This window comes from Dromaius novaehollandiae, chromosome 7 (genome assembly GCF_036370855.1).
Source record: "Dromaius novaehollandiae isolate bDroNov1 chromosome 7, bDroNov1.hap1, whole genome shotgun sequence".
Taxonomy (NCBI): domain Eukaryota; kingdom Metazoa; phylum Chordata; class Aves; order Casuariiformes; family Dromaiidae; genus Dromaius; species Dromaius novaehollandiae.
The window spans coordinates 47143540-47169615 of NC_088104.1; the positions used below are offsets into that span (position 1 = coordinate 47143540).

At 41.4% G+C, this 26076-nt stretch overlaps 1 protein-coding gene across 8 annotated transcripts in view; it reads right to left on the reverse strand.

Moving 5' to 3' along the window:
* Positions 1–26076, reverse strand: part of HDAC4 (histone deacetylase 4) — a 275382-nt gene that overhangs the window by 151149 nt on the left and 98157 nt on the right. For 7 of the 8 annotated variants that reach the window (XM_064515482.1, XM_064515489.1, XM_064515487.1 and 4 more), the window contains one exon: positions 6533–6604. The exons of the other annotated variant lie outside the window; for it this stretch is intronic. In XM_064515482.1, coding sequence (XP_064371552.1) covers positions 6533–6604 — 72 coding nt within the window. The remainder of the gene's footprint in view (positions 1–6532; positions 6605–26076) is intronic. 8 annotated transcript variants of the gene reach the window in all.

Below are 26076 nucleotides of genomic sequence, written 5' to 3' on the forward strand. Positions count from 1 at the left end.
ATTTATCGTTTTTCATTCACTGCATAGCGTTGTTATTTTTAGAAAAGCCAGAGGCAACAAGAACAGATTCCTGATTAACAATTCAAGTGAGCCTCTAAATGTCGGTTCCTATCTTGCCATCTCCTTCCCCTGCTAAGAAGTCTAAAAACTTAATATAAATACTGTCACGCATTCAAAGGCTCTTCTCTCCCTCACCTGCTCTTATACGAAAACAAATGCATGACCCAACGTTGCCTTTGGTGCGGAAGCAGGGATATGAATCATTTTGAACGTAACACTTTGTGAACATCCAGGTCTAAACAAATCCTGTGAAATCTATAGCTGGTCAGTGTGAATGAATACACTGAAGAAGGGGAGGGAGGATAAAGAAAAACAGCAAGTTGGGTCTCATAGTAAAGAAAACTTTCCTGCCAGTTACCCTTTATTTAAGAAAACACTCCCATATTCACGTGCTTAAGATTTAAGTGCTGCTTCCAGCTTTTAAAAGAGAAACAAGTCATTAATAATTCATCCTGTCTCCTCTATTTAATAACCATTTCCTTGTGTGTAAGGAACAAGGTGACAGACAAATGATTTCTCCAAGAATAAAACACCAAAATAAGAGTCTAGGAGCTTCGGGTTCCTGCTCTTGACATCCCGCTGGAGCAGGACATCTATGGACCACGTTCTGGGCAGACATCGGAGTGGTTCTGACTCCAGCAAATGCAAAGATGCAATAAAAAGGGTTTAATTCCTTAGAGTCTTATGCACACTAATGCTGAAGTTCATGTAAGGAGCTTTGATACAATACTAGCTGAGCTAGAGTTCCTAAAGCTTCAACTTTCCTGCTGTTCAAAAGGCAACTGCCTAGAGTCTCTAGAGGTGGCAATTCACTCCTCTGCCCTTCATAAATAACCCCAAATTTGTTGATCACATTCTGGGCATGCTGCAGAGGCTTTTTTTTTTTTTTAATGGAACAATATAGCAAATCATCTGTGGAAATCTGAGAGCTGGCTAAAGTGTTACACAACGTTGAACTATGTTCAACACGTGAACTATGTTCACAAAGTCCTTGTTGAACTATGGATTACAAAGGTGAACTTTACTACTACTTTTAGTTGTTACGATGCTTATTTTATTGTCATTGAACAGGCTGCATTTATTACTTTCAGCCTAGGACAGGAAATAACCTTCTATTCTCACCAACAATTTCTCAAGACCTCACTTTCATCATCAGCTTTTCAGACACCACGGAGAATAGATATCTAACATTAAAAGACGGGTCTTTCCGCATGGGAGCTACAGCTATGGAGTGTGATGAAGCCATGCAACATCCCTGTCCTAACATGTCCCAGTGTGAACAAGGACAAACAAGCTCAGGTCTGCAAAGGTGAGAGCTTGCTGGGAGCCCTGAATCCCAGCTGACCAGCCGAGCTGCTTCAAAGTGCTATTGCACCAAGATGCTTTGGTAACCTTCTGCAGGAGCTTTTGAAGAAGACGCACGGAAGAAGCCAAGACAGTAACCGAGAATCCAATGCAGTAAAAGAGCATCCCGTTCCTTTGAAGGGATAAATTAATAAAGGCATAGTATTCTGCTCTAGGTTAGACTAACCGGACTTTTGCTCCTTTCTCTTGGAAACTGGGACTAATTGGTGGTTTAAAAAGCCTTTAAAAAGATATAACAATATTAGTCCAGAGGGTCTTGCAGACCATTTATTCATATGTATATCAGCATTTTTTTTCCAGAGGAATGTGAAAGTGAGACTGGATAATCAGACCTGGGGAGAAGACGACTCAAGGAACTGAAATCTCATGCATAATCCTACCACTGCCCCTGCCAGACTGCTCTTGTTCTTGCCAGTGTCAGGATCCAGAAGAGCCTCAGCAACATGCTGGAAGAGTTATCCTGAGGGATCAGCTGGCCGACTGGCAGATTGGGAACCGACACAGATCAGCACACTAGTAATTGTGCAGATGTGGCCATGGGAGACCAGTGCGTCTAGCAGAAATGGCCTGGGAGGAAAGAAGTGGTGCAAACCCATGTGTAAGAGGAGTTTCAGGCAGCCACACGTGTAAGAGGCAGTCTGCTCATCACCACCATTAGGACTTCTACGGTCAAGCCGGTGTTGCTCTTGTAGGCACTGCTCAATTCCTATTGCAGCCACCATCATCAATTCCTAACATTTGGCAGCACATTTCCATCAACCCTCAATAACTCACTAAAATACCACGACTGCTCACCTCTCAAACTTCAGCATGCCCAGTAACCTCACAGACCTTCAGTGGCCTGCAGATCACTCTTGGAGGACAACCCCAGGACACCGTGCAGAAGACGCCTGCCTGATCTGCAGCAACTACTATGGGGAAGAATTCCCCTAAGGAGTGACCAGCACAGCTGTTTTTCCACAGCCTCTCCATGCAACTTTCCTGCTCTGCAGTGAATATCTCACAACACAAATCGTTTGTCAGCTGTATGTAACCACGGGTTTAAGTGATCCAATCATCACTATTACTTTTATCAGAACTTGGGAACACACCCTTGAAAGCCAATGGAAATGCTACGGAAAGAGGTGAATTTCTTTCCAAATCCAGTAATTGGGCTGATAAATGCTTTAAGCACACAGCCAGATATCTTCAAAATTTCACATTATGTCATGACTAGCATAATGGAGAAAAAACAACTGATAAACTGAGACTGTTAGTCCCAATTTGCAGTTTTATTAAAGTAAAGCTTTTAAGTTTAAAGAGGAATAGTTTCCATCATATTCCATTTTAGCATTTTCCTTACAAATAACACATATCAAGCTGTTTTCACATTTCTAATACCAAAGAAATTGCCTAAGATTGTATTCAGTTGTAACAAAATGAGCAACAATAAAGTTTATACTGACAAGAAAACTACTTCACTAAGTCTTTCCAGCTTATCTGAGGTGCCATAAACAAAGCTTTTTAAAGAAGCTTACTCATTCTAACATTCAAAGTACACTTAATGCAAATCTATTTGATCAAATATAGAGGCTGGTATCGACAGCACTTAAATGAAGTTTAAGAGGATTATCTACAACGTATCTAGAAATTTAGACAATTGAGGTCTTTAAGAGTGGCTCCCCTGTTCCGCGCTACGAAAATCTCACAGCATCCTTCATTTTAAAAGCGCAAGAAGAATAAAGTAAGAGGACAAGGGAGTTCTCCCCCTCCCTCCATATGATTGGGCCCCCTTAGCGGACTAGGTGGGGTTAAGTCCACCCCTAAAAAAAAAATAAAATAAAATAAAATAAATAAAAAATCAAATACACAAAATTCTTCAAACCAACAGTGGGATAATAATAATAGTAATAGCTAAGGAAAAGCACCATTTCCCAATAATCGCAACATTTCATCGCAACCCTTCCTACCCAGGCAAAAGATGCATGAATATTCTGGGGCTGTAAAGAGAGAAAGCAGTATTAACAAGTTTTATCAAATTGACTATAATATTTATGTGCGCAACATTGGTTGTGAGGTTTTTGATATTGCTTCTCTTTTACAAGCAATTAAGAAGTTCAGAAGCACCAGTTAGAGGCAATGCAGTTTCAAAAAAGGAAAATGTTTCCTTTCTGCAAATTAATCCTCAATTTGTACCAAAAATTGAGAAATCATTTTCCTAAACACACACATCTGCTAGTGACTTGCCAATAACTGAAACACATTTTATTCAAGCTAATTCACTCCTAAAATGATTTAATGGAAAATGCTCTAAACATTTAAATTCCATAGTGGAAATGCACTTCCATATGACAGAGCATGTTTAGGACTGGGGTATTTCACATCCCCTCGTCACCCTCTTATATCAAAGAAACCACAACTCACACAGATCAAACTTTTCCAAGGCACTTTCCTTCTCTTTTATTAGTGACAAAGTCACTCAGAAAAGCTTCTGGTTTTCCAGAAATACACCAAAATCATTTTATCTCAGCTCAAAAAGTAATGCTGGAGATAAAGGATACTCACCGTCTGATGCCACATTGCAAAGAGTTTCCTCCTTTGCCTTTTGCCAAAATGTGTGCTTCCAGGTTTTACTTAGTGTTCTACCAATTTAAAACACACATTCCCCCCCCTGCACATACATCGCGAGGCTGAAAACAGTACCCCAACATTTAGCAGAAGCTGAAGACGTTTATGCTCTTGGGAGGAAAAGTACCTGGCTGACCACTGCCCAAAGCCAACATTGCTCCTTGTGTAAGGCCATGTTTTCCTGCTCCCTAAATAAAAGTCAGTCTTACCCTTTGCCCGCCACCAGCACAAACAGCCCGAGCTTTCTAGCGCAAGACGAGAATTCCCACAGCTTAAACGCTGGGAAGAGTCATTGATTCAGAGAAAGATGCCACTGCCTCGCTCGTGTTGCACCCACTGAGCACCAGTACAGCTCTCCACTAACAGCTGGCTGGTTTTTTTGTGTCCCCCCCCTCCCCCCCACAGAAATACAGTTAAGCAATTAAAAACATTCAAAATGCAGTGCAAGAGGGAAAAATCACATAAAATGCATAGAAGTCCATGACACCTTGAATCCACCTCCACTTATTTGGGGAAAGCAGAGTGAGAGAACACTGAACTCTAACATCAGATGCCCTGAGCTGTTACCGAGCGTAAGCCTTCCTCCTGAAATATCCCTAAAGGAAGCAGGAAAGATAACGAGCAACAGTAAAACTCCAAGAAAAAGTGAAATACGAAGAACATCACATGCATAACACTGATTCCCTGGTCCACTGAGAGAAAGAAAAGGAATGCAATTCCTCTTGTACACCCAGACAGACCCATAAAAATGAATCTAGCAGATGGATAGCAAATGGGGAGGAAAACCTTTAAGTTGACCTGTGTTACTCTGGTAGTCTTAACACGAGACTGTCTTTCACGGTTAGGAAAATACAACATCCCTTACCTCAAGAACACGTTTTAGAGTACACAGAGTGAACAGAGACTTCTCAGGATCCGAAGCCAACCTTTAGCACTTGGTAAATGATCCTCTCTTCCTTTTTTCCTACACAAAAGCTCTTCCTGCTTAAAGATTTCCTCCCCCAGATATGCATTTAAGTCTGCAAAAATCTATCTTGGGTCACAGCCCTTCCTCCTCCCCCCCCCCCCAATCTATTAAGTTATTTTGAATAAGCTTCATTTACGTTTTTTCAGCTTGCATTACCAGAAGCACTTAGATCTCCTGCAAGATCTCTTCCTTAATATAAAAGGGCCTAAAGACATTTTGGAAAGCGATGAAGAAGAGAAAGACAGGTTTTCAGAAAACTCAAACTCCCACCTGGAAAGTAGACAATGCTTCGTGTAACAAATCACCAAAATTATAAATACCCCTATCCACCTCCAAGATGCAAGTCCCAGGACACGAACTATAGATAATCCCAAGGCAGAGTTAACTTGTAGCACTGTGACAACAGAAAACGAAACAAAGGCATACTTCTGTGGTTGGGTGGCTGTTTTAAGAGGGAGGAAGAAACAAGCCAAGATCCAAGCCAGCTTTTTCACACAGACCTCTTTCCATCCATTGTACAGAAGGATGGCCTAGAAGGTACCTGGAGGTAGATACATGGCCTTTTCGACCTCTCCTATAACATCTCATCTTTTTAAAGCTCCCCAAGCTTCTCAGCAGTTAATAAGCTCTTAACAACAGCTACTGGCCTCAGAGCCATGTGTTACTGAACTTGAGCTCAAAGGCTTGAGGATCTATACAAAAGGGGCTTCCAAACTACTTGAGCCCAGATTGGGTGAAGAAGTTCACAACTACACTGAAAGCCACACTGAAGGCTGCTGGCACCTGGAAACAAAACACTCCTTTTGGAGAGAGAAGGGGGAAATTTGAAGAAAGCAGCAAACTGCTTTCCATAGCATTGCCTGTATTTTGACCAAAATCGTGGTTTCCGTAGCTGGAAGTGCTGCAATTGTGAGCCACGAGGTACCTCTCCTCAGCTGCGTGAGAAGCAGTCGGTCTCCAGGATGAACACCATGCTTGCTTTGTTCTCTTCATACCAGAAAGACAACTCTTAAGAAGTACTACAACAGTATCATTAGAGGAGGTAAGAAAAAAGAAAACTCGAGAGCCGAGGATGATATGCTTTGATCAACCTAAGTTTGGCTTTGACTTTTTGTTAGTTTCCACCCTGAGGAAATCTTTACTTATCAGGAGCAGCAGCTCAAAAAACTTACTTTGCTTCAGTTTCCCTTAGAGGCTGTGAAAAGACCAGTATGGTGCTGCTTTGTTCTTCTGTCCTCTCCTTTCTAAGAAAAAACAAGAAGTTCCAACGAGATTCATCTCTCCCTAGCCTTTGCCAAGGGTGGGGGCTTGTTATTTAAGACTCCCAAGATGTTTTTGCTCTGTTCTCCCTCAGCTCCCAAATCCCACTCGCTCAGCCTGGGAAAGTAGATTTCTGCAAGTTCTAACACACTTCATTGCATCGTTTTACATTTGCATTCTGCTATCCCACTTACAAGACAGATCTGTAGAATATTATACTGCCTTCCCAGAATAGGAACAACATTTAATAAAAAAAAAAAAGTTTCTTCTTACCAGAGCTAGGCATGTGGTTCACTCTAGGTGGATTCAACAGCTCTACTGGCTGGTCTCTGCCAGAAAGCCCATCTGGAAAGAGGGTGGGGGGGAAAAAATCACATCATCAACTCTTTGGTTAGCTAAACTATTTTAGACATTCCAGAAAAAAAAAAATCACTAGCCAATTATCAATGCAAAACAGAAACACACAAATAGCACAAAGCACTAGGAACAAGAATGCTAACAAGACAGCTGCATAACAACTGCTTACACTAAAGCAGAAAATAAAAGATACTGTAGCCTGGATTGTGCACAGGTCTTCCTGGTCTTTAAATCCAACTCGCACTGATCCCAATCCAAGGAAACCAGGCATGCCAGCTTATAAAGCTTATCATACAATAGCTAAATGGCAATTCATTTTTTATTTAGAGAAAGGAGTGCAGTTAAAACAGAAACTCATCCCGATGAAGCAAAGTTGAAGAATGGCTGTAATATGCTAGGGAGATGTTCAAGAAAACTGACAAATCACTATAGGAGATTAAAATGCATAGACATGCATAACAAGTCCCATTTTGCATAAGTTTGGATTTCAGAAAGGCATTAAAAACATACTTTGTAAATGATATGCAGAAACCCTTCTTGCTGAAGCAGTTTTCTATTTAAAATATTTCAAAGATTGTATCTTGCATTCAAGTAGAGTTAAAACAGAAAAACATGATAGCTACAAGTACTGTAGACTGCCAGACCAGATTTTCTAGTCATTCATTCCCCTCCCATCTGCCCCCCCCCCCCGCATAAAAGCTGAAGCAAAAAGTGCTCAATTCAGGGGCACATTAGGGACATCTCACTAGAGTATGTTTATAAAACTTTAGCTATGCTTGAATACAGAAAATATCATCTCAAATCCATTTGTTCCACTGTAAATACTTCTACCTTTGCCAGTTATGCCTCATTTGTTCTCCTCTAGCATATTTCTGTATTTTATGCTGTAACAAACAGATACGATCAAGCCAAACCCCGTCTGGAGACATCAAAGAAGCCACCCCATCTCTCAGTCAAAGTAAAGGACAGTTCAGATCCATAAAAATATTAAGATGTCAGTGGAATATTATTAAAAAAAGAAAAAAAAGCCACCACACACTGTTTTCCTCTCCCTATTTCCTCCATTCAGAGTTTCTGGAGATAAAGCATAGTTGAGTCTTCTCCATCACTTGCACGGATTTGTCTCCACTGACATTAGCCAAGGATCAGTGCAGCCTCAGGCAACATGTCAATAAACTAAACCGTAACCATAAGAAGTTTTCCTTCTGATTATTCACATTTCAAATCTTTTGGCCCCCCCCCCTTTTTTTTTTTTGCAGTTTTAAAGCTAACAGAGTGGATGGGTGACGCTTCACCAGCCGGACTCCATCTGCACAAAGCAGCAGCAAACGGCAGTCAACGAGGAGGCAACCGGATTGACGGGACCGAGCTAGATATCACTATTTAAATAAACACTCAGCCATCAAGCTCCCTGTCAGATTCACAGCTCAGTGGTCATTGTAGAGCAAAGAGTGCAAGCGGAGAGCAGAAAACATGATGCTCTCCTAGCAACCACGCAGCAGCTGCCCAGCCGGCCAGCCAGCACACGTCTACCAGCAATTACACGCGCCGCGGCTCGGCCAGCAAGCGGATCCAAAAAACGCAAGTGCGCAGCAGGGGCCTGGGATACAGCTGCGCAGCGGGAACAGCTCTCTGCTTGGAGAGCAGCCATGGCGGCACAACGCGAGCTATAGGTACCTGCCTGCATGCAAAACGGTGCTTCACTTGCCTCTGCTTGAAGGGGAAGCTATCTCACATCCAGAACGCGCTAACAGCACAGAGATGGGCAAAAACAACACGCTTCCAGCAGAAGGCGGTTGCCCTGTGGTAGCTATCTTAACCCTTGGAGTAAGGTGTGTCCTAGAGCTAAGCACCTTCTTCCCCAGGTCTCTGTAACCTTCTTCGCTCACACAACTGGCAGAAAGGTGCCAACCACATGGCACATCACACCAGGTCACCAAAGACTTTGCACATATCGACAGGCCCCTCGTGACCCGATTTAAGCCGTATCAGATGACTCACTACACGTCCAAGATGTGACCTGGGCACCAGCATCTACAAACTCCTTTCCAATCTCTTGATGAAAGCCTCCAAATTACTCAACTGTAAGCCTATGCTTTGTCACAAGACCTTCCAAATCACAAACTGGAATTCAATTTTTGCCTTTTTTCTCCAGCAGCATTCCAATATCCACAGACCAAAACCAAAAATCATTACTCCCAACCATCTCCATAAATGCAACCAGAGTCTATCCAGCATCAGACAGTACTTGCTGTCAGAGCACTGGAGGAAATTCCCCCAAATCAGCAGGGAGTCTTACATCTGGTCACCTACTTTAGATGCAAAATATTCTTCTGCTCTGGATTGTGATATTTTAACAGTACCATTATTACTAAATTAAAGCTGCAGTGTTTCACACCATCAATGAACTTACAGAACAAAACTGAGCATCTCAGATACAGAACTTGCACCTGCAGTACATGCAAAGTTGGCTTGGTCTACAGCTGACTATCCATACCGCCGCCATAAATTTGCGCCCAAAACCAAACACAAAACTCAGAATTCAAAGGTCAACATACAAAGCAGTTGAACATTGCTATTGTTTCCTCGCTTTCCTATAACTAGCGCAAAATGTTAAAAAACAGCAAAGAAACTCCTTCATTTCAAGAATCTAGGTGATCAATTCATCGGGAAAGTTAAAATACTGCTGCATTTAATGAAGCATCATATCTATTGCTAATAGAATATGGGCAAAAAAATACCACTGAAGCCTTCAAAAAAAAGGGGGGAAAAGTCACTTACGATCTGAAAATCTTTCTTCAAACAGGTATAACTCTGCTCCTTGCTCAGTGATACTGCTACCAAAAAAAAAAACTTGCTTGTTTGAATTCCTTCCTTCTCTTGAACAGATAAGCTATATTAGTCTCAAACTTTTAAAGCATTGCTGGTTATAAAAAACCCTGAGAAGAGGCCATTGAAAGATACACATTTTAGAGGCTTAGGCTGCTCTATATAACTTTAAAAGAGGAAAAAAATATCCTTACATTTAAGCGTTCAGCCACACTGGCTCGCAAAGCACGTTGCACCATCGTACTGAAGATCAGCTAACCACCTTAGGGAATCTAAGCCTCGAGTCTCAAGCAAATGCTTTTTTAGCTATGCCATACTGTGTTTTCTTCTTCCCACAGATACCGGAGACACAGTCTCCTAAATCAATTGCTGTGTAATTGAGCTCTGAGCTGCAAGAGAAATGTGTGATGTTTTATGCCAACACTTATAAGGAAGCAGCAAGATAAAGGGTATTCTGCGTTTGCAAATGCCAAGGCGAATACAATCAGCAGTTTTACCCCCATCTCCTACCTTTCCATGTATTCACCTCCACCCCTCTCCAAGCTTCCTCATGTATTTATAGACGAAGCTGAGACAATTATAAAACTAAACAATAGAAGACACTAAAAATATCTGGGCCACATCCAGCTCAATACTTTTATCCTTCTTCTTGCCCAGAAGGGATGGCAGTGGTGGTTCTGCACTCCAAAGAAAGTTGGATGCTGATGGAAGCGGCTTCTCCTACTGCTGTGGACAAGCAGCAAAGGAAGTGTAAAGAGGTCAAACCATGGGATCACCACTTCACTCTTTTACAAGCCACAAGTCCTCGTTATGAATAGCTGGGACCAACTAGATCACCTACAAAATACTTTCAAGTTCTCTCTACTAGCCAAGCTTTTCCTAAGCTACTAAACATAGTTGTCAAGAATGAATGCACTCTTGAGTTGGTTCACCATAAATATCAGAAAACAGCAGGGGTGAGTTGTCCCAGTTGGATTCTGGAGCCTGCAGATTAATCCCATGGCTGGCTACAGTCAATGCACCATAGAAATAATGCTCCCAAACTGTCCAGTCCAAAATCCATGGAAGTCAAAAAACTGCTACTTCCATTCAGCTGCGAATGACAGACAACAGTAAGTCTAATCTATGCCTTGAGTGATAAAACATTTAGTAGAGCTTAATTTTCAAAGGGGTATTTCTACTCAGTGATTAATAGGATGAAGCCATTATTCATAGAAGGGAACTTCGACATTTTATTTTTATCTTCATCAATACAGAACCGTTCCAAAGCGTTAAGTTACATTTCCAGGACACTTTATGAAATAACTGAGTTTGTAAGATATAAACACATTGAAAACAGGAAACAAAGATAGCTGGCTACAGTAAGCTTCAGAATAACATAGAGCCCAAACACACAGGGAGAAAAACAATCAGAAAAGATGAAGAAGCGAAGCACATTAAAGCAAGATCCAAAGCAAAGCAAAATAGGTAAGCATAGCTTTATTACTTCAAGAAAGAACAAATAATGAGGGACAAGAGAAGGCTGGAGTATTCAGTGAGTTCTTTGCTTGCTTCCAGCAGAAACCTGTAAACACACTTACTGTAATCAATTCCGGCTGGTTTAAGAATGCAGGTCAGAACTGGGAAAGAAGAGTTTATTTAAATACTGCTTCATGTTTTCAGATCTTCAGAGTTGATGCAAATTGCCCTACTCTACTTGAACTCACTGAGTAAACTGATGAACAACCAATGAATAGCTTTAAGGACCCACGGACGATTGGGAAGGTCCCAAAGAGCTGTAGAAAGTAAATCTTTAAGAAGGCAATGGAGGACGGCAGGAAGGGTACAGAAAACAGGAATTATTGACCAGTATTTTATTTCCAGGAAGAAGGAACAACTTGTTAACGGGCAGAAGAAAAATCAGCTAGCATAAAAGCAACAAGGACTGATCAAGACGAAGTTGCATGAAAGCAACTCAATTTATTTGTCAGCATGCCTAGCAAACTGGCAAAAAAAAAAATTTATTTTACCCAAGTTTTATTAAACAAACAAACATACACACACACACACGCACACACTAGGAGACAACATGAAGCAGATTTGTAAGAAAATCAGGTCTGCATGAATCACTCTAAGCCAACCACACACCTGCTTGGAAAAAAATCACTCTGAGTCATCATCAGCTTTCAGATATATAACCAGTGTATTGTAGCAGTCCATACTTTTCTGACATATTAAAAATTCAGGGGTGACATCACACCGAGAGGACACACTTTGGAGCACTGGATGGGAATTCCATGACAAGTTGGCTAACGGATGTGAAAATTCAATGATAAATGAGTAAATCCCTACACCTAAAGAAAAAAAAGGATGTAACAGTCAAGCGTACAATTGCCAGATGAGAAATACCTGGCAAACGGCTCTACAACAAAAAAAGGACAAAAGCCAAAGCATGTCACAAAACTGAGATAATCCACAGTTTGGCAATGCTGCAAAAGACACAAGCTCCTTCCAGGACGTATTAGCAGGCACATATGTAAGACACGGGAGGTAATTACTCAGTGATGTGACAGCCTCCTTGGCCAAAGCACTGCCCTCAAGTTTTAGATACAGCACTAGAAGACCAACTGCTGAGCATCAAGGAGAAAGATGCCATATTTTCGAAACTCCTGAGAAAAGACAGTTTGATTTAAAAAAAGCGAGACAGGCAATGTGGAGAACTTTGTCATTTTTCCAGTATTAGTCCACCTTCAGGTATGGAAACGGCTATTCAGTGACACCTTCTGAGGGCTAGCAATTACCTGTTTATATCGGGAATTTGGTGAGACCTCTAGACCAAATATCTCTCAGGTCTTCTTTAGCCATACACTTCTTTGGATACTAAGCAGAGTGCTTACTGGAAAACACTTAACTAAACAGTAGTAATCTGATATTTCTCGGAAAGCAGGGAATCAAACCTTCTGCAAAGGACAAATCACAAAGCTAAGATCTTGCTATTCAACTCCCAACCTTTATCCCCTATATGCCCTTGGCTATTCAGAAGGGATAATGAGGCAGCTACTGCTACTTGCAGTTCAAAGCTTCAAGTTCCTTCCCAAACTGGCTTGGGGGGTTGGCTGGGCACACAAATTGTAAAAAGTCTCATCGACTTCACACTTCTCAATACTACAGCAGGAATCGGAGGTTTAATTTCAGTTGCTCGAGAAAAGGAGAGCAGAGGAAAACTGCTGAGCAATAAGACATCCCCAGAAGATGTCACTCGATGGTCCAAGTGCCTGGTGGTGGATCCAAAATTGTGTCATTGCACTAAACCACTCACAAGGCAATTACCTGATTATTTTGGCTATCTTCTCCACAAGGACGCAGCTCAAAGGCCTGCCCTCATGCCTTTCAAGTCAAAAGGGAAAGACGCTCTAATTTCTCAGTACCTCGTCAATAAAAAGCCTTAAGCAAAACCATAAGTCTCAAAGCAAACCCTGGAGAAACAGTCACCGGTTGGAGTTTAAGAGAATATCCCAACCACTTCCTTTTTGAAAGTGTGCATCCATGTTTCAGATAAAGTTTTTGTTAAGGACACCATAGGGAAAGAGGATGTTTATTTGTTACCAAGGAAGCACAATTGTCTTATTCTCCCAAATGGTTCCTAGCAGAACTATCGTGACTGGTCACACAAAGGAGAAAAAAAAAAATCCCTATAATTTCCCTATATGATTCCCCAAGCCCAAGAAGGACTATCCCACCTTCCTGTCTGCTTCAAGGCATGGCTGAAAGACACTTGTCCACAATTCACACTATACTGTATGCTACAGAAAAAACTAGCAGATGATCAGCCTCACAGTCACTGTGATCAAAGAGATCAGCTAGTACACACTTGACCAGCATTACATTTAAAGCCTTTAAGAAGAGAAGGAGAGTGTTGACTGATTAAGCCTACATTAGCACTTTAGTTTGCATCAGGAGAGGATTTGTGAAGCAAGCCCCTGATTGCCCCACATCCCATACTTTGGCGTGCATCTTGGAGCACATAAACTGGAGCCTTTGGGGATGTAACTCGTCTGGAAAATGCACTGGTCCATCTAACGTGCTCCCATGGGAATTCTGTCCAGGGGGGCTGACCTAGATTTAGTCCTAAAGCAAACCCCAAAACACATACAGCCTGCACGGTACCTCTTTGGCATCATCTGTTACCGTCTACAGATCCGATCCTACCCATAGTATTTGCTGTCACAGTTACAGAGTGGGATTCTTTCTCTTGCCTTGCACTTTCCCCAGCTCCTTCCCTCTGATTAAGTCTGACTCCTGATCTGCAAACCTCATCCACGGTAATCAGGCTGTTGTCAGCAGCTTAAGATGAGGTACACCCTGTAAAAGTGAGAGCTCCTTAATCTACTGACATTGCTCAGTGAATTATGTACTGTCTCAGTTATGTATGTAAGCACACAGCTATTTCATGGACATGTGCCAGAACATCCCATTTTTTCCCTGCTGTCAGTATGCATGCACCATGGTCACATTATTTAAAAAAAAAAAAAAAAGAAAGAAAGAAAGCAAAAAAAAACGTTTTGCGTTTTATACACAGGTTAGGAGTTCGTTTTGCTGAATATAATGCGTAAACTGTATTCATCCATATCACTTATCGGCAGGGTTGGGGGTGGGATGGGGAAATAAGGGGGTAGCTTTGGACAGCTGTATTACTGTCTTTCAAAGCCTTGGGATCCCAGGTAACTAAAACAGGAGATCTGAGGAAGAAAAGGCTCTTTGTCCCTGACAGTTAAGCACAGTCCACTAAATAATCCTGACGTACGTATTAACGTCTATGGTGTATAACAACAAGTTAAAATATTAGTAATGAGAATAGTAATTATTATGTATGTATTATTTATTTGTCTACTCATTCGAAATTTACAGAGAAAAGAAAAGGCTTCAACATTTACAAGAAAGCAATTAAGGCAGCAAATGGATTATTTCTCTTTAAACCTATGAGAAAATGCTCAGTGCGTATTTCCTCTCTAATTTGTCTGCACTCAAGAATCTATTTTTGGAACTCTCCCTAGACTGTATTGTAGCACCACATGTACTGTAATGGCATTTTAATTAGCCCAGAGAGCTGGAAGATGCACTGTGCATCCAAAAGAAGCCTAACAAAATGAGAGCATCCTTCTCTTCCCTTCTTTGAGATTTACTGTAGCTATCAAGTAGAGATACCGATTATGTATTCAATTGGAATTGACTGCAACGGCTATAAAAATCCCGTGCATCTCAGCATTCTATAGAATTCAACAAAAACAGATATAGTATTTAAGCACTATTTACTCATACTTTAAAGGTTGATGGTAAAAATTACACTGTAAGAACAAGGGACTAAAGTAAAGGAGAATGTAAAAGAAAAATGTATCAGAGTTGCGCTCTAAATATGTTAATGTTTGTCCTTCAGGTACAAGCAAGAAAGTACCCACGTAGATGAAAGCTAATCTAATACCATTTGTGTGGGGTTTTTGTTTTGTTTTTTTGTTTTGTTTTTTTTTTCCATCTAATACCCAAGCTGGAGACCTCTCGCTGCCAGTGACAGACACAAGGCATAAGCAGCATCACCATGGTCTTGTGTATATTTAATTTGCTCTAAGAGTCTTCTTGCTTTTGATTCAATAAAAACTAGCTCAGAATGATGCCTAGCTCAGTGCAGAAAAGGTTGACATATATGGAATTTTAGATTTCCTTCATGTCCTTGACAATACTGATTACTCAGGGGCCATTAACAGGTCTAAATGGCACATGGAGCACACGCAACATGCCACCAAAGCCAGGGGCAGAGCACAGTACTCACCATCTTGTAAGAAAGAACAATGATTACCATTTTAGCTTTATTTTGCATTATAATATGCATAAATATTTCACCAGAACCAGAAGATACTCAGGTAATGTCTACAACAGCTTTGCACTGCTGCAAAGAAGCTAGTAAAAGGAAATCCAATAGACATCAAGGTAAAAGTAACACTCAGCAATAGCAGTATGGAAAGCAACTCTTAATATATTTCTAGGAAGCTATCCTAGAAGCCAAATACTTCAGATGTGATGAAACAGCTAATGCTCTGGTCCTCAAGGTATTTACAGATTAATATCCAAATGACAATACAATACTTTGAAAATGCCAAATTGCAAAAGCAGTGTGTTCTACTTCCTACGCCATTATTTTCTTTAATTCTTTGCAGTGGGAGGATAACGCAACTCCTTCTAAACATGACAATCTTCAGTCACTTCAGCAGATTCAGATGACTTGATCCGCACAAGATTTAAAATAAATGTAGTTTTGAGAACCCACTGTAGTAAAATAATTCTTTATATATAAATGAAAGCAATCTAAGGTCACATGTTAACCTGTCAAGTAGGTCAAAAAGATAAGGCTCAGTTAAAATGATATAGTACAATTACATCAAAAAAGAACATTTAGCCATTTCAGTAGGCTTTTTTCCCCCCTTGCAGGCAAGAAAAGTCTGAATCCCGTACAGCCAGCATTTGCCCCTATCCCTTCAAACAGAAGAAGCATTAAGTGAAGAAATTAAAAAAAAAAAGGGAAGGAAAAAATCCCTACATAAAAGAAATACAAATGAAGACTGCACTGTAAGCACCAAAATATCCACATAAAATGTTATTTTTCATTTCCTCCATCTGTAACAAGTTTCAAAATTAGCTCACTTGCTACACAGCGATTAGCCACAAAGCCTGTTTCGGAACAAAATTTGCCTGCGTTCGCACTAGGAGCAAAGCAGGCACCCAACGGCCTGACCCCTTGTCACCCCGGTAGTTTGAGGGAGCACTCCCAGTCCCACAGGTTGAAAGGTGAGACACAGAACCAACCAAAGAAATCCATCTGCTACGCCAAGGGCTGACCTAGTAAAGGCAGACTACCACGCAAAAGCCTACCGAATCCCAGTGTCTCAGTTGGTTCACGGATGCACTTCGGCTTCCTGAGACAGAAGCCGGCTTCACCTCCACTCAAGAGTTTCAGTGTCCTGCGTGCATGATCAGCTCCTGCACGCCGCTGCCCCTCACTCTGAACACTCGCTGGCTTTAGCTCTTCGGTCACACGTAAAAGATTGCTATCTTATTTGATATACACAGCCTCATTCCTAAGTATGCAATATCAGCAAAGTACTACACTAGAGATTATATTCTATTTTAGGCTTATCTTACCCAATCGTATCATGCAGTATCTCTTCTGCACCCAACACCAGAAGGTATTTGGAGCACCACATCCAATACCCGCTCCTGCCTAGCACTGTCCTCGATCTCTAACTCTGTGGGTGCAGCACCCAGTGCACAAGCTTGCAACAAAACTCCAAGAGAAACACCTTTACACAAACTCAACATCTAGCCCATCAGAGCTGGCACATCCCTCCTGTGTTCCCTATGCATGGACTTTCATTCTAGTTGGGGGAAGCATGTTTCCCATCCTTCCTTTCTTCTTTTCTTCAGAAGACATTTAATGTTTGTACTAATTTTATCCATGGCCATAGCATAAACTCAGCATAGGATATTTTTACAGATGCAATTTTTTCCCCCCAGTTTTTTTTCTCCCAGAGACGGTTCTGAATTTAGGATCTATTCTCATAATTTCATCAAGCATCAAAACAAAGTGATGAGGTAAGGTCTGGTTCCTGGAAACAAGAAGAGTAAAGGAGGGTTAAATGCATCTCTGCCATAATGGGAGACACCTTCAAGTCCTTTTCCCACAACTGTTCAGCTATCAAAAACCACCATAACAGGATAAAGTGATATTTGCACCTATTATTGTATTAATGTTAATCCCCAAATCTTTTGGCACTGCCTTTAATACAGTTTATAGGTAAACAGCAAAGCTTAAAACTATGCAAATGCAGGTGATTAAGACAACTACATGAATACCTGGCCTAGGGAGTGATGGAAATAACAAAAACACAAAAATTGCAGCATGAAACACTAATATTTCAGCTATAGTTACATGTTCTCAGGTTCTTTTTACTGCAGATGTTGAATTTCAGAAGCAACCAAATTGCTAAAAGTCTTATTACTGACAAATGGTATGAACAAACATGTTGAACTATCATTTATCAGGCTTCAGGCAATTTTACAGATAGACTGTTCAGCTCAAAATACAAACTAGACAGAGGATGCCAGCGCAAGAGCAATTGCATTAAATCCCAGAATCTGCTTGTTCTGAATTTCAGTATTCTGCAAGACCGTATCGCTGCTTGCACATGTGGCTCAGGAACAGTTTAATCAGACATACAGTCTTCTTCCAATGCAGTGTGTAGGCACAAGCCAGCCCCAGCACTCCAGTTTCTACGCGAGCATGGCACGGTACGTAGAGAATAAATCAGCAGCTCGCACGCTCACTGTGCCCGTGTCGCCCCGGAGTGCTGGGGAGACCCAGAGGGCTCTGCAGGAGTTACATCCATCAAAGATGAGATGCTCCATGCAAGATCAGTCTGGTACCTTTGCAGAGCACTGCACTGCTATCCCAGCCCTATCTGATATCTGATAGAACGTCAACTACTATCAACTCCAGACATCAGAACAGTTGAGGTAATTCACCTGTCCTTGAATATATCAGCCGTTATCGGTTTTTGATATTTTGTATATAATATCTTAATGGTGATTAATGCACAGCTTTCTAACATTTGGACTTTAGATATTTTTAAATCCTGGAGAAGAAAGAGTACAATTTTAAAGTATCTGAAAGTAGATACCACTTTCACAGACTTGGTGGAACCATTTCCCCCTGCTCATAATGGTCCCTGCTCAGGGACTAGGCCGCTTATTACTATAAATACATTCATACACATTTTTCTGGCATGAAGCACTTCAATTTTAAAGGCAAAAGATTCATCAATTCTTTTAGATAGCATCATCCCCACTGCTTTTCTTCTGTAAATGAGTACACACTACCGGCAAGAGTGGAGGAGGATGCAATCTGCCACCATCTGCAGGGTGCTATCCATCTGAAAAGGTGACTGTCCTTAAGAAACTAACATAGTCCAAGTATTAAACTTAACTATGAAACATTATATTCAACCAACACCAGTCTTTTTCAAGAGCCACTCTGTAAAATATTCCCTTTTCCAGTTAACGGCATAGTTATACACACACACACACACATATATAAATACATGTATAAGGAAAATACCAATATTCCATAATCACAGGTAAATATTTCTACACAGAATCAGTACTATCAATGCAAGAAGCTCAGTCTACTGAGACAGATCACATGAACTTTAGTGTACCAAAAAGAGCAAAATCCACAAGACTTCAGATTCAGTACTAGAGGTGCTGCTGGCATCCAGCCATTTCCCAATCATGGACTATTCAGAATACAAGAATTCACTTTTGAAAGCTACAAATTCACAGATATAATGCCGCTTTTTATGAAAACTAATATTTAAACAGGTTTTAAAACACTGATTGGTAATACAAAAAATCAAGTGAGGGGGGAAAAAAAATCTTGAAATTATCTCCATTTGTCAGCAGCAGGAGAGGCATGAAGTGCATTTTGAAGGCAGGAGCGAAGGCTGAATAACCTGCTTAATTTTCCCTTCTCTCCAGTTGAATAAACTGTCAGGAAGAAATTCAGCTGAGAGACAGCCTGGGTCCTCCGCGGGTTCCAAAGAGGTTCCCACTTCTACCCACACATTCACAGAGTATTATTATTTGTTCCTACTGGTCCTGCATTCATCATATTCAAGCTAGTGAGATACCTCTTTAAAGAGGGAAAGAACTGCATCTTATTTACACAAGATGTCATTGGTCTGCTTCCCTACCCCAGGCCCATACTGTGCTAGCACACACGGTACACAAGACTAGTCCATGAAACCAATTCCAAGACAGTCTGTGACGAAGGGCGCCGATCCCTTCCATAGCCAGCAAGCAGACCAGTCCGGGAGAAAATCCTGCATGAAGCAGAGCGCAGCGAGAAAAGTGATGCTCGGGCTCCTTGCTGAATGCTGCTGGCAATGGAAACCATCTACTCCTGACGAGATGCTTTCTCACCTTACAAGTCGCAGTTTCTTGACTGCATGGCAAAATTGGAGAGAACAGAGGGGAAAAAAAGGGGGGGGGGGGAGAGAACTTTTCACTGCAGAAAATAAGCACGCTGACATGGAAACAAGACTGTCAGCAAACAGAAGAGGACTTTTGTTTGATGGAGCTGCTTTGCCCCAGGTGGCTGTCAGAGTGCCCGAGAATCAAGCACAACGCTTCAAATTTCAACCTTTCAAAGTGCTCCATCAAGCCTCTCTTCCTACAAAGCAAGAACTAAAGTACGGGGAAAAAAAATGAAGTTTAAAAAAAAAATCCTTCAGAGATCTGAGAACACTTCCAATCAAAGGCAAAAACAAACATCAGTGTCAGAGTGGATGGACTGGACACATCCACTTTACCAGACAGCTTGTTGCAGACTGAATACTTCAAAAATTTGAGAGACAGACCTGAAGGGCTATTCTCATTCTTCTGGTATCGTCCCAGTTTTATTAAATGTGCACTGAGACTGTACACTTGGGAACAATGGCTCTATGGACCTGTGTGCCTTGGATTTTCACTCTCTGCATATCACAGGAGCTCCAGCTTCCCTCTCTTCCATGCATGCATGATGTAAGACAGCATCATTTGTTTAAACTCAACTCCCTCAGCTTTCACACATATATCCATCAGACTTCGAGAATTTAAAATTACCCATCCTGAGCGAGAACAACCTACTTCCTCCCTACCCAGCGTTGTGGTTAGTTCATGAGGATACCCCAAACTATACCCGATGCATGCTTGCTTCTGCCTGTTCTCTGTTATATCTATTAGATCAGAAATTTCACCATATAAATGTCTATTTAAATATGCATTTAAACAACAGCAAACAGGGACCCATCTCAGCTTGTACTGCTCTATTGTGGTGAGAGCTAAAAGTCGGACAGAACAGTTGACCAGTCTGCTTAACAACCAGCACACCTCTTCAGTGAGGTACGTGCACAGGCTCTTACAACTCTATCTTCCCAAGAAATCTATCTTTGCATGTGATATTGTCTCCACATTCAAGTTTGCTGCTATAACAGAAGGAGGTCTGGCCCTCACCAGTGAACAGTCCCTCTGGTCACACATTTCAAGGACCAGAGACAAGCTGCCCATGCTTAGTAGTGGCCTCAGCTGTAATTCAGCCTAAGCAGATTGAAGGCAAAAGCAAAGAAGGGACAGTGATCACATGTTCAAAATGCAATCCCTTCCCTCAAAAAGGAAAAAGCCAAGTTTCATTTATGTGCTTTGCTCATATTTTGAATAGATGCACACTAAAAACTTAAGAAATATGTATACAAAGTTTAGACAGTTGTTCAATTACGCAATCAAGACGTCTCTACCAGAAATACTCCACAGAGAAAGGCTGCGATATCATCCATGTTTTTACATCACGCTCAAAAGAAATAAACTCCCATCCCCAGGTTTTCATTGCTACAAAGAGCAAAACTGAATGTGGGCACAAGAGAAGAGGTGTTCATCTGCCATTCTATATTGCTCCAAGATTAGGAAATAGGAAGCAGAACATCAGTGACGGAGATTTTCTGAAACCAATCCCAATGGGCCTTCAACACTTCCAGTAAAGGGGAACCTGGCTATTTTTGCAGACTACATACCTGATTTTGGATGGTGCTCTGGGTAAAGCAGCTATACAGCACACCCAAAGTTACAGATATCGGACAACAGAGGTGAAAAATCCTTCCAAACTCGCTGACTCAAGGTATCCAAGACAACACAGCAGAGACAGTGACCACTGAAGGGCAACTGCTTAAACAAAACAATCAGAAAAACTCTGGAACTATCCTAGATGTATGCAAATAAACGGCAACTGAAACAAAATACACTGAATTCAAAACAGCTATGCCCAGAATGACGAATACTCCTAACTTCAAAACTAGAGTTTCCATACAACTGGCTCTTCGGTCTCCTAAAAAAGAAAAAAAAAAGTGAAAACCAAAACCATTCATCGAAAGACACATTCTTACCTTAAAATGCTAATACTAAGCTATTTTTGTGGAAATTACTGTCTTTAAATTAGAGCCCTTATGAAGGCAAACAATCTGTAGAGAAGAGCAGTGGCTGGAGATCCATTAGACCTGTAAAGGTGTATCTGTTTGCACCCAGGTGAGAGAAGGATTGCAAAGGGACTTTTTATACTGCCATCTGCTGTCACGGATACATGGAAAAAGAGAACAAGCCTTCTGCTTATCGTCAGAAAGGCAGAAATCCTATCAAAGGCACTAATGTACTTTTTGAACTGCAAGTGCTCACGCCTGAATTTTAGTATCAGTTCATTAATACAGTTCCTAAGGCGGCTATTCTCAGCTAACTCTCTCCAGCTCACAACAGTACTGCTCCCCAGAGCCACAGCAGATCTTTCCCGTGGTCAGGACTGTGGAGGGTACTGTTTTGACTTTTGATTTCCTAATTTTTCAGGCTGATTTCGACACACACATCTTCTGTTCCAAGAAAGCATTTGATGTTTCCTTTTATTGCATTAGTCACAAGCATATGAATTTGGCAGTGATTTTCAACCTAACGCCAGTAACTCATAGCAAGGTCATGCAGCAGGTAAGGAACACAAGTATCATCCCTCAAGGGCTCTCTAGAAACGATACTTGCAAATGGGGAAAGAATGGTACTTGCACTGCCTCAACACTACTGAAGGCTTCTGAGAAAGCTCCCCAACACCCCAACTGCAAACCCAACGTGCTCCAACAAAAACTAAACAGCCTCAAAGCAGGCTACCTGGAATGACACTCATTCCTGCTCGTACAATTTCTTCTCATAACAGTATGCACTCTTTTAACTACTGGTAGTACAAACAGATGTTGGAGAAGGTCCTAGACCCCTGGATAGAGTCCTGGGCAATGTGCTCTAGGTGACTCTGCTGGAGCAGGGGGTTGGACTAGGTAATTTCCAGAGGTCCCTTCCAACCTCAACTATCCTGTGATTCCGTAAATTCCTTAAAGAAAGAAACCTCAATAGGAAGAAAGCAGAGCTGAACTGATAGCCAGTTGAAAAAGCCAAAGATCTCAAAGGTACAAAGAGGTATTTTGTAACATGCAAAAACAAGCATGCCAATCGTTCTTCTATGTTTTATTCTAAGCAGCTCTAACTTTCATCCATGAGATTACCACTGGCTTCATTCTGCATGCTTACGGCTCTCATTTATTGCTCAATGCCTGCAGACTCGTCATTGCAATAGTTCCTTCCATCCTCTACATTCTTAGCAAAAAAAGGTCTCTTCCTCCCTTTCCTCTCAGATTATGCGTTCCAGGACATTTGCATCTCTAGGACTCAAGATACTCAAACATAAATCTGTATTTGGATAAGTCATGCATATTTCAAACTATGTAAAATCTTTATCCTCATCTCACACTTTGTTTCCCCTTCCCCAGGCTCTGAATTGTTGGCACTTCTCTCACAGACCAGCTGCTGAGACCCGGCTGGATGTATTAGGTGTTTTAAACTGAGATGGTTCATAGAAACTGATTTGAGCCTATAGTCAAGGGAGAGCCACCATGACTCATCCAGAGGACAATTCCTCAGTGCCTGCTTTGATTCACTCTGACAACGGGAAGACGATGGCAAGCTCTGACAACGGGAAACGTAGCCATCCCTAAGCAATAGCTAAAATTTACAAACTTCTCCCTCCCACCCTAAAAAAAGCTATCCAAAAATTCAGAGTTCTCTTCTGTTGCAAACAGGGAGTCAACACTTGCTGAAACGCTCATGTGATACGTGGGTTTTTTGCCTTACTGCTTTTCCACAACAGATCTTTCTTCCAATGGCTAAACAATATGCATACTCTGTTATGGCAAAAAAAAAAAAATGAATTAGATACAGTAACTCGACGAAAGCAAGGTTTGAAAGAAAATTTTCTAGCCCCTTGTGTGTTCAGAAGCAGTTTCCAAGCCAAGAGAAGCAAGTCCATGTTATCACCGGGTCAACCCAAAACACTAGGCTTTGCATATCATCAAAATATTTTCAGACGCTCAGTACCTAAGATGCAAGGGTCCTGTCAATCATCCTCCCTCCCCTTTGCTTGAAGATCTGCGTTCCTCAGTGGCTGCACGCAGCCCAGACACCTGCTGCACATCCACCAAGGGGATGGTCAGTGAGGATGACAGAAGCCACCGACGGTGAGCACCACCTATTTATTTCCAGAGCAACTTCTTGGCGGCTCAGGATTATTCTTTCATACCACACAAATTCAAGCAAGACCACATCCCCTCTTCACCAAAGCAATCAGAATAAATGCAAAATGGATTCACAATATAGCAGGGAGGTAAACTCGAGGAAACTGTCTTTACACACAGGCGTCTCAGCAACGGCTCAACCTGAGCATGTCAAGTAATTTTAAGGCAAGATCTGCAAGGAGGTATTATGGTCCTGGAAACTTTTTCCCAGTAGATGTCACTGTCTCCAACAAATAGCGAACCGCAGATGTCTCCCACTGGCAATCAGCTACAACCCAAGACGAAATCCTACAGAAAGGTTTTTCTCCTGGGCAACCTAATTTCACTTTAAAGACCAGTAACACCATAAATACTGGAAAGAAACTACATGAAAGCACAGGGAATATATGCCAAAAAGATTTTTACCGTTATTTTAGAATTTATTGTCCAGTTGCCTTCTCTCCCCCGCCCTATACAGAAAAAGCACTGGGCAGAGGATCTGTGCATCCACTGCAGTGCCATGCAGCTTCATCGCAGTTAAGCAAGAGCCCATTCCTTACACGAGTGGGGAGAGTCTCCTTTCATCTTAAACAGCTTGCTGCTTCTCAAAAGTGTTTTGCATTCACCTAATTCCCAATTGAACGCCTTTTAACAGTGAAAAGCCATGTTAACTTTCAAACAAAAAAGCAGCAAAAGAAATTCACACAAACTGTAGTTCTGCACAGAGAGGACAAAAGGAATGAAATAGTGTATTACCAAGTATCACTTGGCTGTTCTTTTAGAGCATGAAAGCTTTTATTTGCAACGTACAGTCTCACAAGGGACTAAAAAGAGAGGAGAACGAAGAGCCAATCAACCGCATGGACTGCATTTGCGTAAATACCATAACCACCTGCATCTACACAGTGCATAAGGCCTATCCAGAGACAGTTATAACGACATAATAAGAAATCTCGGTAGATTTTTAACATCTGGGTGAGGTCTGAAATCCATGAGGATTTCTTTTAAAGTAACATCAAGTGACTGCATGATGAAATATTTTTCATGTGTTACAAAAGAAAAAAAGAAAATTGTTCCAAGAACTGCTCCGTACAGGTCACCGCAAGGAAAAAATGTTTGCTGCACGCTTTAATGTCTGATCTGCTTCTCAACTGCAAGTACTATTCGGTTCGCTGCAAGGTAGGTGCCAAGTTCGACCCTCATAAGGAGGTAAACTATGCAGATGAATGGAGGGCAACAGACTGCGAACCACCTAAATATTATACAACCAAAAAAAGTGGTAGAACAGCAGAAGTCTCAGTTTAGGAAAGCCTAAAAGAGCAGTTGCACTTGTCCAGCTATAAGCAGACCATCAGAGACTACTTATGCAGCTCTAATTTTGATTTAAAAGCTTATCCCAAGTTTTCGCAAAACAAAACACTGATTTATAACCACCGAAAATACCGGGCTTCAAGTCGCAGAGGCGCTGACAAAAGGTGCTGCAGTTTATGCTGGATACAGTCAAGTACTGTCAACTTGCACATTGAAACGTCTGTTAAGTAAAACCAGTAGCAACCTGATAACTGCTACCGGAAAGGCAAGCCACAGTATCATAGCTATAGAGAGTTTAACAAACACGTACCCCACCACAAGCAGGAAATTAAAAACCACAGCTAAATAAAACAAAGACTGAGAGTTGCAAGCAATGCAATAAGCCAACTTAAAAAAACAGCAATGACAAGAATTGCCATCATTCTTAGTAATCAAAAATTATCTAAAAATCAAGGCTTGGGGAGTTGGGGGGGCAAGTCATTCATTTCTCATTTGGCGATGGCAAGTAGAAAAGTGTAAATTAAGATACTGTTTTTTCCTTGTGGCACCACTTGTTCAGTATTAATCAAGAAAAAAAAACCCCAACATAGGATTTCAGTGTTTGGGGTTTTTTTATTTTTATTTTTTATTATCTGAAGATATTTGCGGTCCGTTTATTATTTGAAAGCCAAGCTTGCAGCAGCTTGCTCTCTGCCCCAAACCAAATGCAAGCAGCATCTCACAGAAGGTAGGCAAGTCAATTATAGCTTATTCCGAGAGGGAATCTTCATACAGAAGGGAAGAAAAAAATTGCAAAAGTCATCATCAGCAAATGCAGAGAGTAAGAGGGAGAGAAAAAAAAAATCAAGACTGGTTTCTCGTATCACCATGGAAAAAATCTTGCACGGGAGAGGTGAGCGTGAACAGGTAATATCGTATTCCTAAAGCTACAGAAGTCCAGTGCCTTTGCCGGACAGTCACGTCTGCAAGACCGATGGACTTCACAAATGCTACTCAGAATCGCTACAGAAAACAGTCAAAGGGCCGAAGAGATCTATTTTACGCATACATCTAGGAAGGCCGCAAAACAGATTCGACAGTTCTCAGGGTGGGAGGGCCGTGCGTAAAGTAAAGCGTGTAAAATGT